Source organism: Procambarus clarkii, chromosome 74 (assembly GCF_040958095.1).
Source record: "Procambarus clarkii isolate CNS0578487 chromosome 74, FALCON_Pclarkii_2.0, whole genome shotgun sequence".
Classification (NCBI taxonomy): domain Eukaryota; kingdom Metazoa; phylum Arthropoda; class Malacostraca; order Decapoda; family Cambaridae; genus Procambarus; species Procambarus clarkii.
In genome coordinates, this window is record NC_091223.1 from 1,815,517 (window position 1) to 1,830,624 (window position 15,108).

The following is a 15,108-nucleotide window of genomic DNA, read 5'->3' on the forward strand; positions in this document are numbered from 1 at the left end:
GTCTATTGATATATTAGGCATATTTTATTAAGGCAGAAAGCCTAAATAAGAGAATAGAGATGTGGGAACCAGCTAAGGAGAGGAGCAGCACATCCTCTCCCGCCGAAAGCTTGGAGGTAACTGACTGGGCCCAGTGGCTGACAGTCTCAGGCGGGCTGCCACAGGAGGGTGGAGAATGGACTCACCCGGGCATTAGCAGTCACTTTATGGCAGGTGGGAATCAGAGGAATTTTGAGTGGAGATATTTATTGTTCAGTTTATTTTAGTTATATGTTTGTAGAGGAAGATCTTTATGACGTGTCAATGGGTTGCAGGTTTGTCTGGGGAAGCAGTTCCTGAGATAACTTCGAGGTCAGAGGAGGAGTCTGTGGATGGAACTCCAAGGCTATTGAAGAAATACTGAGCTCTGTGGAAGAGCAGTCCCATAGCGAGGAACTGGACCTCAAGCTGTGAGAGGAGAAGCAGTGGAGTGGAGTTTCACGGGCTTCTGTGATACCAGTGGTGAAGCATCATTGGTGTTCAGGGAAAACTTCATGGTGCAGCAGCCTGGAAGAGCTGCAGAGGACCATGGTAGATAATTGTGGAGGAAACTAGAGACATTCTTCGTAGTGGACCGCTAGATGTAGAGAGGAGGTTCTTAATGTCCACTGATAGAGGGTTGATAGTGTTTGAGTGTCATTAATCTCTATGATCCTACTCAAGTTCAGAGAAACCAAATCTTGGTGGGAATATAGTGTAATGTTTAAAGGTAAAAGTAAAAGAACACTTAAAATAACCCATTAACATTTTCCCTTCACCATTATAATATTTACAAGTCTATGCGATGTCAACCGGATTGGCATTGCTAGCCCTTACGCTAGCCTGCTTTACAGATGACGACCACAAGGTACCTCTGATGAGTTCTTCGTTGCGCACTGTTGGTACGCTCAAGCAACAAAATAGGCAATGCCTGACCAGCCCCACTGGCTGTTACCTTCCAGAAACGTAGTCTACAGCGCTCAACCGAAGCGTCTCATCTAGTCTCACTGGCTAGCACCTCCGGGAGTGAAGTCTATAGCGCTCAACCAGCCCCCTTGGCCAGCCTTTCCAGGAGTAAAGTCCACAGCGTTCAACCAGCCCACTTGGCTAGTACCTTCCAGGAGTAAAGTCTACAGTGCTCAACCAGCCCACTTGGCTAGTCCTTCCAGGAGTAAAGTCCACAGCGCTTGTCCAGCCCAATTGGCTAGCACCTTTAGGTCGACCTACGTCTTCTACTGTCCCGGCTTCACTTACTTCCCTAGCCCGCCTCTGGTTTCTCATCACCTTTCAGCCGGGCAGACTAAAAGATGGGAAACGCTATTTAATGGGAGGGTCAACTGCTGTAGTTTGGCACCAGGATTGTTGATGGCGCCAAGGTCTGTGACAATTAGCATGCATGACGCAGTGGAAGGTGAGTGACTGGTCGTTTGAATCAAGGAATTTTTATATTGATGTTTATGTTGTTGCAGCCTTAGGCTGGAATCCTTGTGTATATTTATATATATTCCAGGGCTGATAGTGCCATATTGTATTACAAGATTTAATCCACTAGTGAGGTTGGTAGCATGAGTGGTAAGCCAGGAGTTGGGCTACCACTTGATATAAGCAGCTGATAGAGTCCTGATGGGATTAAATGCAACCTGACTATAATAGCATAGAGTGTTGGAGTCATATTATTATTCTTGTATGTATGTTCTACATGTTCACTGTCTAAGTAAATGTATATAGTTTCCCAGTGTTTGCCCATGTCCTAGTGAGGCTTCCCAGAAAGTAGGAGAGAAAGAGAGAGAAAGAACCACAGCTGTAGACAGGGTGGTACAGAATTATAGTTCAAAGAAAGGGGGATTGAGGAGGTCATACCAACCAAGGAGAGAATGCGGAGTCACAGCGGCTCAAATTGGGTGTGTACACATGACAACAAAGCCAGTGTTGGAGCCGCACCCCTCTAAATGTGTGACGCTGAGCCCCTCTCTTAGAGCAGAAAGCATACAAGGTGATCTCCTGACCAAAGTACAAGCACTCTACGGGTTTTGGTTGGTTATACGGAAGGGACGTACGCACCCTACCTACAACACACATAATAATAGTTGGGGGCCTGTGTCCGGGAGAGTAAACTGACCCACCCACACCCTGTCCGGGAGTGGATTGGTACACCCTTTGTGGAAATAAGTAGACTTTGTGCCCGCAGGTGTATATTCTCTCTCTTGGGAAGACTCACAGAGCACGATGGATAAGGTGCAAGCGTTTGTGGCGTCAGGCAAGCCTGAGGACTTCGAAGGTTGCACCAGGGATCAGTTGAAACAGATAGCGGAAAAATGTGACATCAGGTTGAAGGCATCTAAAGTGGCTGGGATGAAGGATGAGATCCAAAGGCAGCCGAGAGCCAAGAGTGAAACGGCAGAACAAGGAGCCCAGAAAGGAGTTGGAAGGGGAAAAGGAGGATGATGGGCAGGATGAAGTGAGATCCCAGGGATCTAATAGGAGTACTAAGAGTAGCCACAGATAGCCGCTATTTCATCCCAGAAGCAGGAGTAGCCGGAATAGCAGCTTGGAAAGATTGCAGCTAGGGCTCCAGATGCAGCGTGAGGAGAGACAGTTCCAACTGGAAAGGTTGAAGTTAGAACTGCAGATGAAAAATGAACAAGAGAAAGAAAAAGAGAAAACCGGACTGGAGGTAGAAAAGAGAAAACCAGACTGGAGGTAGAAAAATAGAAAGCCAGACTAGAGGTGGAAAAAGAAAGATAGGACCAAACAAATGCAGATAGAAGCAAATAGAACCTTGGCTGAGCAAAGGATTGAACAAGGGTTGCCAGAGAGCATCACCCAGGTATCACACCCACCAGATAATAGGGTTAGGGAAAAGGATATTCCCCTATTTGTGCCCGAAAAGGCAGAAAGATTCTTCGAGCATTTCGAAAAAGTAGCCAATATCAAGGAGTGGCCACAGGAGGAATGGGCCCAACTGGTTCAGTTGAGATTGGCCGGCGCAGCCACTCGTTATTCAACAACATTGTCATAATCTACTTGTTAACGACCTGATGATCCGCTAGTTCAGTAACAATATCATTCTCGATCATGACGAACAAACCTCAGTAGTAAACATGTCTTTTTCAAGAATTTGCATGCATGCCCGTTATAAACATCAGCTGTCTTACATCTGCGTTGAATGAGAACTCATAGACACCAAGTCATGGACAGCCAAATCATATGACCATCAACCACCAGCTGGAGCAGCCTATCCTCCAAACAAAGACCCAAAATCCATTCCATGCAACCGCCAAACCCCCTTTTTATGAATGAAAAACGGTTTACGCATGACTACCAACTGGTGACGTCCAAACACTTCCGGAACAAGTGCTTCGCTGACGACTTTTGTTTGAACTACAATGCTGTAAATGCTTCACCCACATACTACAAATAATTGCCAACAGAACCTAGACACCTGGCCTATCCTAACTAGTGCCTAAATATGACCAATATGATAATATATAATAATATTAATTTATATGAAAAAGTTCTCTTTTGAATAAACAGAATGTTAAAACTGATGAATGCCTTTTTGGGGTAGACCGCTGGATAGAATGGACTTGGTTCAAGCACGGGTTGACTGGTGTGTGTCAAAGCACGTCTTCGCTCGTCGGTAGTCACTCCCAGTCTCCTTCGAATAATTGCTAATTAACAATCTTTTTCTCTAATCCAAAAGTAAGTTTGACGAATGAGTTTCCACCACCCGTTATTCAACAACATTGTCATAACCTTCTTGTTAATGGCCTGATGATCCGCTAATTCAGTAATATTATCATTCTCGCTCTTGACGAACAAACCTCAGCAGAAAACATGTCTTTTTCAAGAATTCGAACGCAACTTCATCGAGTCCCAGACCTAGTTGAATTTATATGATTAACGAGTGAGTTATTAGCCAATTTTCGAACTTACGACCGAAAACATCCTTCGTAATCATGAAAGGAATGAGAATATAGTCAGAGCCAAAGAAACTGTAGCAGCAATGAATACAAATGTGGAAAAACGAGGACCATCCGAGGATTACCCATATCCTACCCTGTGAGGGGCCAAGGTAATGAGCCATGGTTTCCAGGAGCCATTGACCCATCCTAACCACTGATGGATTTCCCCTTGTGCCAGATGTACTTAAGAAAAAAATCCCATATATATAAAATTTAAAAGATTGCCTTCGTGTGGTAACAAATCAAATAATTAAAGCTCTGATCTCCTAAGGCTAATAAGGGTGGGTTACACTTGACGGATTCCTCACAGTGTGTACAATATTATTTACCAGAGTGTGAGACATAAATCCGTCCTGGCAAGATCAGTGGCCGACGAAAGCAATCGTCAGCAACTTATCAAAAGAAAGCTTACCGAGTAAGATGTGAACCTGACCATTAGTTACTTAGTAATTTTGTGATAATAATACATTTGCTTGGTGTTGGATTTATGACTTGTTTTTCCTTAGGAATGGTTTTATGGTAACAACAGTAGCTTATTTACCAACCAGCAAGTATTCTGTAGTACAGAAAATAGTCCAGCATTAAAGTTCATTGCTAGAGTAGTTATCATTATGTGCCGTTTCTTCTGTGAGCGGTGTTTATAGTGCAAAACTGTGTATACAATTAATGTTGAGTTTTATAACGGATAAAAATTATTTTGCAAAGGCTGCAAGTAGGTTTTATAGTGTAAAATAGAATCTAGAATCTATATGAATAAAAATGTAAATGTTCATTTTTTTCAAAATTGCTAATCTCCGAAAGATCTTCACCGATTGCTTTGAAATTTTTACACAACATTCCATTCACATATCAGTGTGTCTTGATATACCTACTATATAGATGTCTTTCTGTGACAGGTAAAAACATGTTTCTTTAATGTGTTTTTCATGTGAGATTTCATGTGTGGGAAATCTCTGAAACATCTTTATCGATTGCTTTCGTATTTTGACACAACGTTGCATTCAAATACGTGCATGTTTTTATGTACCTACTATATAGATGCCACACCTGTGACAGGCAAAAACAATTTTTTGGGGGAAAAACAATGCCATCTTTTGCACGTAAAAGCAACACATGCTATTCTAAATATGTTACGATTCCATTTCAATGTTTCTGATGGCATTGATAAATTGAATTTTCATAGATTTTGATTTATTTCATTTTATTTTAATTATTTTGTGTGACTCTGCATTGGAATTGAGCTGTGTTGTTTACCATACTGTTAATTTCGTGAGTATAGTTTTTGTTTATTTTTTCGTTTTTTTCATTTCAAATTTTTTAACTGTTCTTATTTTTTCAGTGATGGGAACATCAGATCATTTGCTGTTGTCATTTTTCTGATGGGAACATCAGATCATTTGGGAACGCATAGGTCGAGGGAGTGAAGAATGGTGGGGAGGACAAGGGGGACAGTATTAGGGGATGGTGGGGAGGATGACAGGACAATGGTAGGGAGAACAAGGGTAGAGAGTAGTGGGGAGTACGAGGGGACAGAAGAGGGGGGAATGGTGAGGAGGACAAAGGGATAGCGGAGTGGAGGATGGGGGATTGGGGGATGGTGAGGAGGACGAGGGGACGGGGATGGGGGAATTTTGGGGAAGACGAGGGGACGGAGGAGCGGGGAATTGTGGAGGGGAATGGGGAATGGTGGGAAGAACGAGGGGACAAGGGAGTGGAGGATGATGGGGAGGAAAAGGAAACATGGGAGGGGTGAATGGTTGGGAGGACGAGGGGGACGGGGGAATGGGAAATGGTTAGGAGGACGAGGTGATGGGGGAGGGAGGAATGGTGTGGAGGACTGGCGGACAGGGAAGGATTGATGTGGCTCAGCAACGTGCATGCGTTGTTGAACCACAACAACGCATTGCTGGGTAAAGCGTGTGTATAAATAATTTTGTTTCTCTCCTTAGGTGCATGCGCTGAGGATGAATTCAGGTGCTTGAATGGTTCTATTTGCCTACCCATGACGTGGCAATGTGATGGCAACCGTCACTGCGATGATAACTCCGACGAACTTTCTTGTGGTAAGTCAGGATGTGTGTTGCACTCGAAAGACTTCACTCAAATATCAACATTTATTAATACCTAATATTTCATAAGTAATACTTCTAAATATTCTTGGCTTGAAATAGGAGCGGCCAGTACGCTCATTCACTGATCCATAGGAAACTTGACAAATGATTTGTTATTGTTACAATAAAGGAAATGTTAAGTTTACTTCTTAATTTGATAAATCAAACAAAAGATAATAATATTTTTGTCATATATTCTATGTTGTTGTCCTCTATTCTACTTGCCAGTTTTAGTTGAGCCAATAATTTTGAATACTGTAAATGGGATTAGTGGGATTAAAATTTGCCACATCTCCAACTATTATCCATGATGCCATAAAGAGAAATATTATATTATAAATAAAGCAGAGTAGAATTCATCAGATTGTATATTGCTTCAGAAAGAAGGCGACGTGACAGCATCATGCTACACTGCAAATTTATTCAATCAAATTATACAAATCACAAGGTAAGAGATAGAAATCTCACACAAGTTCAATGTTGCAAGGTGTGAGAAGTTTAAGTTTTGTACGGGATATCCTGCACAATAAGTGGAGTAAGAGAAGATTATATTGCAACTTGAAAGCGTGAATCCTTTAAGAACGTCCTCTAATATATTTTGATAAACAGCATGATAGGAATGCTGAAACATTGAGGTTGGTTAAAATATTATAGATATTTACTTAAGGCTACAGCGAATCCTTGTAAAGATTAAATGACAATACCAAACTCATCTAGTTTAATACACACACACACACACACACACACACACACACACACACACACACACACACACACACACACACACACACACACACACACACACACACACACACACATCAAAGGTTTGCCACCAGACTAGTACCCGAGCTGAGAGGTATGAGCTACGAGGAGAGACTACGGGAATTGAACCTCACTTCGTTGGAAGACAGAAGAGTTAGGGGGGACATGATCACCACATTCAAGATTCTCAAGGGAATCGACAGGGTTGATAAAGATAGGCTATTTAACACAAGGGGCACACGCACTAGGGGACACAGGTGGAAACTGAGTGCCCAAATGAGCCACAGTGATATTAGAAAGAACTTTTTTTGTGTCAGAGTGGTTGACAAATGGAATGCATTAGGAAGCAATGTGGTGGAGGCTGACTCCATACACAGTTTCAAGTGTAGATATGATAGAGCCCAGTAGGCTCAGGAACCTGTACACTGTTGATTGACGGTTGAGAGGCGGGACCAAAGAGCCAGAGCTCAACCCCCGCAAGCACAACTAGGTGAGTACACACACATAGGAGAAGATGAACCAGCAATGCTTGATTTGATATTTACCCTAAATGAGTGGGATATAAGGGAAGTCAAGATGGAAGCACCCTTGGGAATGAGTGATCACACTGTATTGAACTTTGAGTTCCTGATAGAGCTAGGAATTATCTCCCCCCAAAAAGAACTAGGGAACAAAAGGCTGGCATACAGAAAGGGAAATTATGAGGAGATAAGAAGCTTCCTAAGGGAAATACCTTGGGACACAGACCTCAGAGATAAGTCTGTACAAGATATGATGGACTATGTCACCCAAAAGTATCAGGAGGCAGTAAGCAGATACATCCCGGCCCAAAAATGAAAAATCCGAGAAGCAAAAGAAGAATCCATGGTATAATAGGGCATGTATGGAAGCGAAGAAACTGAACAAAAGAGTGTGGAGGAACTTCCGGAATAACAGAACACCAGAAAGCAGAGAGAGATACCAGAGAACCAGGAATGAGTATGTCAGGGTGAGAAGAGAAGCAGAGAAAAGTTATGAAAATGATATAGCAAACAAAGCCAAGACCGAACCAAAGCTACTCCACAGTCACATCAGAAGGAAAACAACAGTGAATGAACATGTAGTGAAACTTAGAACAGGCGAGGACAGGTATACAGAAAATGACCAAGAGGTGTGTGAAGAACTCAACAAGAGGTTCCAGGATGTCTTCACAACAGAACAAGGTGAGGTCACTATGCTAGGAGTCACTATACCAGGTTTTTTCTGACGATCTTCTCCATCAACTTGCATGGTATACAAGTCAAGGACACCGGCCTGTAGTTCAGTGCCTCTTGCCTGTCGTCCTTTTTGAATATTGGGACCACATTCGCCGTCTTCCATATTTCTGGTAGGTCTCCCATCTCCAGGGATCTACTATACACTATGGAGAGTGGCAAGCAAAGTGCCTCTGCACACTCTTTCAGTACCCATGGCGAGATCCCGTCTGGACCAACAGCCTTTCTAACATCCAAATCCAGCAGGTGTCTCTTGACCTCCTCCCTCGTAATTTCGAACCCCTTCCAAGGCCGCCTGGTTTATTTCCCGTTCTCCTAGCATAGTGACCTCACCTTGTTCTGTTGTGAAGACATCCTGGAACCTCTTGTTGAGTTCTTCACACACCTCTTGGTCATTTTCTGTATACCTGTCCTCGCCTGTTCTAAGTTTCACTACATGTTCATTCACTGTTGTTTTCCTTCTGATGTGACTGTGGAGTAGCTTTGGTTCGGTCTTGGCTTTGTTTGCTATATCATTTTCATAACTTTTCTCTGCTTCTCTTCTCACCCTGACATACTCATTCCTGGTTCTCTGGTATCTCTCTCTGCTTTCTGGTGTTCTGTTATTCCGGAAGTTCCTCCACACTCTTTTGTTCAGTTTCTTCGCTTCCATACATGCCCTATTATACCATGGATTCTTCTTTTGCTTCTCGGATTTTTCATTTTTGGGCCGGGATGTATCTGCTTACTGCCTCCTGATACTTTTGGGTGACATAGTCCATCATATCTTGTACAGACTTATCTCTGAGGTCTGTGTCCCAAGGTATTTCCCTTAGGAAGCTTCTTATCTCCTCATAATTTCCCTTTCTGTATGCCAGCCTTTTGTTCCCTAGTTCTTTTTGGGGGGAGATAATTCCTAGCTCTATCAGGAACTCAAAGTTCAATACAGTGTGATCACTCATTCCCAAGGGTGCTTCCATCTTGACTTCCCTTATATCCCACTCATTTAGGGTAAATATCAAATCAAGCATTGCTGGTTCATCTTCTCCTATGTGTGTGTACTCACCTAGTTGTGCTTGCGGGGGTTGAGCTCTGGCTCTTTGGTCCCGCCTCTCAACCGTCAATCAACAGTGTACAGGTTCCTGAGCCTACTGGGCTCTATCATATCTACACTTGAAACTGTGTATGGAGTCAGCCTCCACCACATTGCTTCCTAATGCATTCCATTTGTCAACCACTCTGACACAAAAAAAGTTCTTTCTAATATCACTGTGGCTCATTTGGGCACTCAGTTTCCACCTGTGTCCCCTAGTGCGTGTGCCCCTTGTGTTAAATAGCCTATCTTTATCAACCCTGTCGATTCCCTTGAGAATCTTGAATGTGGTGATCATGTCCCCCCTAACTCTTCTGTCTTCCAACGAAGTGAGGTTCAATTCCCGTAGTCTCTCCTCGTAGCTCATACCTCTCAGCTCGGGTACTAGTCTGGTGGCAAACCTTTGATGTGTGTGTGTGTGTGTGTGTGTGTGTGTGTGTGTGTGTGTGTGTGTGTGTGTGTGTGTGTGTGTGTGTGTGTGTGTGTGTGTGTGTGTGTGTGTGTATTAAACTAGATGAGTTTGGTATTGTCATTTAATCTTTACAAGGATTCGCTGTAGCCTTAAGTAAATATCTATAATATTTTAACCAACCTCAATGTTTCAGCATTCCTATCATGCTGTTTATCAAAATATATTAGAGGACGTTCTTAAAGGATTCACGCTTTCAAGTTGCAATATAATCTTCTCTTACTCCACTTATTGTGCAGGATATCCCGTACAAAACTTAAACTTCTCACACCTTGCAACATTGAACTTGTGTGAGATTTCTATCTCTTACCTTGTGATTTGTATAATTTGATTGAATAAATTTGCAGTGTAGCATGATGCTGTCACGTCGCCTTCTTTCTGAAGCAATATACAATCTGATGAATTCTACTCTGCTTTATTTATAATATAATATTTCTCTTTATGGCATCATGGATAATAGTTGGAGATGTGGCAAATTTTAATCCCACTAATCCCATTTACAGTATTCAAAATTATTGGCTCAACTAAAACTGGCAAGTAGAATAGAGGACAACAACATAGAATATATGACAAAAATATTATTATCTTTTGTTTGATTTATCAAATTAAGAAGTAAACTTAACATTTCCTTTATTGTAACAATAACAAATCATTTGTCAAGTTTCCTATGGATCAGTGAATGAGCGTACTGGCCGCTCCTATTTCAAGCCAAGAATATTTAGAAGTATTACTTATGAAATATTAGGTATTAATAAATGTTGATATTTGAGTGAAGTCTTTCGAGTGCAACACACATCCTGACTTACCACAAGAAAGTTCGTCGGAGTTATCATCGCAGTGACGGTTGCCATCACATTGCCACGTCATGGGTAGGCAAATAGAACCATTCAAGCACCTGAATTCATCCTCAGCGCATGCACCTAAGGAGAGAAACAAAATTATTTATACACACGCTTTACCCAGCAATGCGTTGTTGTGGTTCAACAACGCATGCACGTTGCTGAGCCACATCAATCCTTCCCTGTCCGCCAGTCCTCCACACCATTCCTCCCTCCCCCATCACCTCGTCCTCCTAACCATTTCCCATTCCCCCGTCCCCCTCGTCCTCCCAACCATTCACCCCTCCCATGTTTCCTTTTCCTCCCCATCATCCTCCACTCCCTTGTCCCCTCGTTCTTCCCACCATTCCCCATTCCCCTCCACAATTCCCCGCTCCTCCGTCCCCTCGTCTTCCCCAAAATTCCCCCACCCCGTCCCCTCGTCCTCCTCACCATCCCCCAATCCCCCATCCTCCACTCCGCTATCCCTTTGTCCTCCTCACCATTCCCCCCTCTTCTGTCCCCTCGTACTCCCCACTACTCTCTACCCTTGTTCTCCCTACCATTGTCCTGTCATCCTCCCCACCATCCCCTAATACTGTCCCCCTTGTCCTCCCCACCATTCTTCACTCCCTCGACCTATGCGTTCCCAAATGATCTGATGTTCCCATCAGAAAAATGACAACAGCAAATGATCTGATGTTCCCATCACTGAAAAAATAAGATCAGTTAAAAAATTTGAAATGAAAAAAACGAAAAAATAAACAAAAACTATACTCACGAAATTAACAGTATGGTAAACAACACAGCTCAATTCCAATGCAGAGTCACACAAAATAATTAAAATAAAATGAAATAAATCAAAATCTATGAAAATTCAATTTATCAATGCCATCAGAAACATTGAAATGGAATCGTAACATATTTAGAATAGCATGTGTTGCTTTTACGTGCAAAAGATGGCATTGTTTTTCCCCCAAAAAATTGTTTTTGCCTGTCACAGGTGTGGCATCTATATAGTAGGTACATAAAAACATGCACGTATTTGAATGCAACGTTGTGTCAAAATACGAAAGCAATCGATAAAGATGTTTCAGAGATTTCCCACACATGAAATCTCACATGAAAAACACATTAAAGAAACATGTTTTTACCTGTCACAGAAAGACATCTATATAGTAGGTATATCAAGACACACTGATATGTGAATGGAATGTTGTGTAAAAATTTCAAAGCAATCGGTGAAGATCTTTCGGAGATTAGCAATTTTGAAAAAAATGAACATTTACATTTTTATTCATATAGATTCTAGATTCTATTTTACACTATAAAACCTACTTGCAGCCTTTGCAAAATAATTTTTATCCGTTATAAAACTCAACATTAATTGTATACACAGTTTTGCACTATAAACACCGCTCACAGAAGAAACGGCACATAATGATAACTACTCTAGCAATGAACTTTAATGCTGGACTATTTTCTGTACTACAGAATACTTGCTGGTTGGTAAATAAGCTACTGTTGTTACCATAAAACCATTCCTAAGGAAAAACAAGTCATAAATCCAACACCAAGCAAATGTATTATTATCACAAAATTACTAAGTAACTAATGGTCAGGTTCACATCTTACTCGGTAAGCTTTCTTTTGATAAGTTGCTGACGATTGCTTTCGTCGGCCACTGATCTTGCCAGGACGGATTTATGTCTCACACTCTGGTAAATAATATTGTACACACTGTGAGGAATCCGTCAAGTGTAACCCACCCTTATTAGCCTTAGGAGATCAGAGCTTTAATTATTTGATTTGTTACCACACGAAGGCAATCTTTTAAATTTTATATATATGGGATTTTTTTCTTAAGTACATCTGGCACAAGGGGAAATCCATCAGTGGTTAGGATGGGTCAATGGCTCCTGGAAACCATGGCTCATTACCTTGGCCCCTCACAGGGTAGGATATGGGTAATCCTCGGATGGTCCTCGTTTTTCCACATTTGTATTCATTGCTGCTACAGTTTCTTTGGCTCTGACTATATTCTCATTCCTTTCATGATTACGAAGGATGTTTTCGGTCGTAAGTTCGAAAATTGGCTAATAACTCACTCGTTAATCATATAAATTCAACTAGGTCTGGGACTCGATGAAGTTGCGTTCGAATTCTTGAAAAAGACATGTTTTCTGCTGAGGTTTGTTCGTCAAGAGCGAGAATGATAATATTACTGAATTAGCGGATCATCAGGCCATTAACAAGAAGGTTATGACAATGTTGTTGAATAACGGGTGGTGGAAACTCATTCGTCAAACTTACTTTTGGATTAGAGAAAAAGATTGTTAATTAGCAATTATTCGAAGGAGACTGGGAGTGACTACCGACGAGCGAAGACGTGCTTTGACACACACCAGTCAACCCGTGCTTGAACCAAGTCCATTCTATCCAGCGGTCTACCCCAAAAAGGCATTCATCAGTTTTAACATTCTGTTTATTCAAAAGAGAACTTTTTCATATAAATTAATATTATTATATATTATCATATTGGTCATATTTAGGCACTAGTTAGGATAGGCCAGGTGTCTAGGTTCTGTTGGCAATTATTTGTAGTATGTGGGTGAAGCATTTACAGCATTGTAGTTCAAACAAAAGTCGTCAGCGAAGCACTTGTTCCGGAAGTGTTTGGACGTCACCAGTTGGTAGTCATGCGTAAACCGTTTTTCATTCATAAAAAGGGGGTTTGGCGGTTGCATGGAATGGATTTTGGGTCTTTGTTTGGAGGATAGGCTGCTCCAGCTGGTGGTTGATGGTCATATGATTTGGCTGTCCATGACTTGGTGTCTATGAGTTCTCATTCAACGCAGATGTAAGACAGCTGATGTTTATAACGGGCATGCATGCAAATTCTTGAAAAAGACATGTTTACTACTGAGGTTTGTTCGTCATGATCGAGAATGATATTGTTACTGAACTAGCGGATCATCAGGTCGTTAACAAGTAGATTATGACAATGTTGTTGAATAACGAGTGGCTGCGCCGGCCAATCTCAACTGAACCAGTTGGGCCCATTCCTCCTGTGGCCACTCCTTGATATTGGCTACTTTTTCGAAATGCTCGAAGAATCTTTCTGCCTTTTCGGGCACAAATAGGGGAATATCCTTTTCCCTAACCCTATTATCTGGTGGGTGTGATACCTGGGTGATGCTCTCTGGCAACCCTTGTTCAATCCTTTGCTCAGCCAAGGTTCTATTTGCTTCTATCTGCATTTGTTTGGTCCTATCTTTCTTTTTCCACCTCTAGTCTGGCTTTCTATTTTTCTACCTCCAGTCTGGTTTTCTCTTTTCTACCTCCAGTCCGGTTTTCTCTTTTTCTTTCTCTTGTTCATTTTTCATCTGCAGTTCTAACTTCAACCTTTCCAGTTGGAACTGTCTCTCCTCACGCTGCATCTGGAGCCCTAGCTGCAATCTTTCCAAGCTGCTATTCCGGCTACTCCTGCTTCTGGGATGAAATAGCGGCTATCTGTGGCTACTCTTAGTACTCCTATTAGATCCCTGGGATCTCACTTCATCCTGCCCATCATCCTCCTTTTCCCCTTCCAACTCCTTTCTGGGCTCCTTGTTCTGCCGTTTCACTCTTGGCTCTCGGCTGCCTTTGGATCTCATCCTTCATCCCAGCCACTTTAGATGCCTTCAACCTGATGTCACATTTTTCCGCTATCTGTTTCAACTGATCCCTGGTGCAACCTTCGAAGTCCTCAGGCTTGCCTGACGCCACAAACGCTTGCACCTTATCCATCGTGCTCTGTGAGTCTTCCCAAGAGAGAGAATATACACCTGCGGGCACAAAGTCTACTTATTTCCACAAAGGGTGTACCAATCCACTCCCGGACAGGGTGTGGGTGGGTCAGTTTACTCTCCCGGACACAGGCCCCCAACTATTATTATGTGTGTTGTAGGTAGGGTGCGTACGTCCCTTCCGTATAACCAACCAAAACCCGTAGAGTGCTTGTACTTTGGTCAGGAGATCACCTTGTATGCTTTCTGCTCTAAGAGAGGGGCTCAGCGTCACACATTTAGAGGGGTGCGGCTCCAACACTGGCTTTGTTGTCATGTGTACACACCCAATTTGAGCCGCTGTGACTCCGCATTCTCTCCTTGGTTGGTATGACCTCCTCAATCCCCCTTTCTTTGAACTATAATTCTGTACCACCCTGTCTACAGCTGTGGTTCTTTCTCTCTCTTTCTCTCCTACTTTCTGGGAAGCCTCACTAGGACATGGGCAAACACTGGGAAACTATATACATTTACTTAGACAGTGAACATGTAGAACATACATACAAGAATAATAATATGACTCCAACACTCTATGCTATTATAGTCAGGTTGCATTTAATCCCATCAGGACTCTATCAGCTGCTTATATCAAGTGGTAGCCCAACTCCTGGCTTACCACTCATGCTACCAACCTCACTAGTGGATTAAATCTTGTAATACAATATGGCACTATCAGCCCTGGAATATATATAAATATACACAAGGATTCCAGCCTAAGGCTGCAACAACATAAACATCAATATAAAAATTCCTTGATTCAAACGACCAGTCACTCACCTTCCACTGCGTCATGCATGCTAATTGTCACAGACC

At 42.3% G+C, this 15,108-nt stretch overlaps 1 protein-coding gene across 1 annotated transcript in view; it reads left to right on the forward strand.

Moving 5' to 3' along the window:
* The window catches only part of LOC138356763 (peroxisome proliferator-activated receptor gamma coactivator-related protein 1-like), an 88,685-nt gene extending 74,688 nt beyond the window's left edge, over window positions 1-13,997 (forward strand). The window contains exons 2-3 of the mRNA XM_069313085.1: window positions 5,933-6,046; window positions 13,861-13,997. Of these exons, the coding sequence (XP_069169186.1) occupies window positions 5,933-6,046; window positions 13,861-13,997 (251 nt within the window). The remainder of the gene's footprint in view (window positions 1-5,932; window positions 6,047-13,860) is intronic.
* The last annotated feature ends 1,111 nt before the right edge of the window (window positions 13,998-15,108 follow it).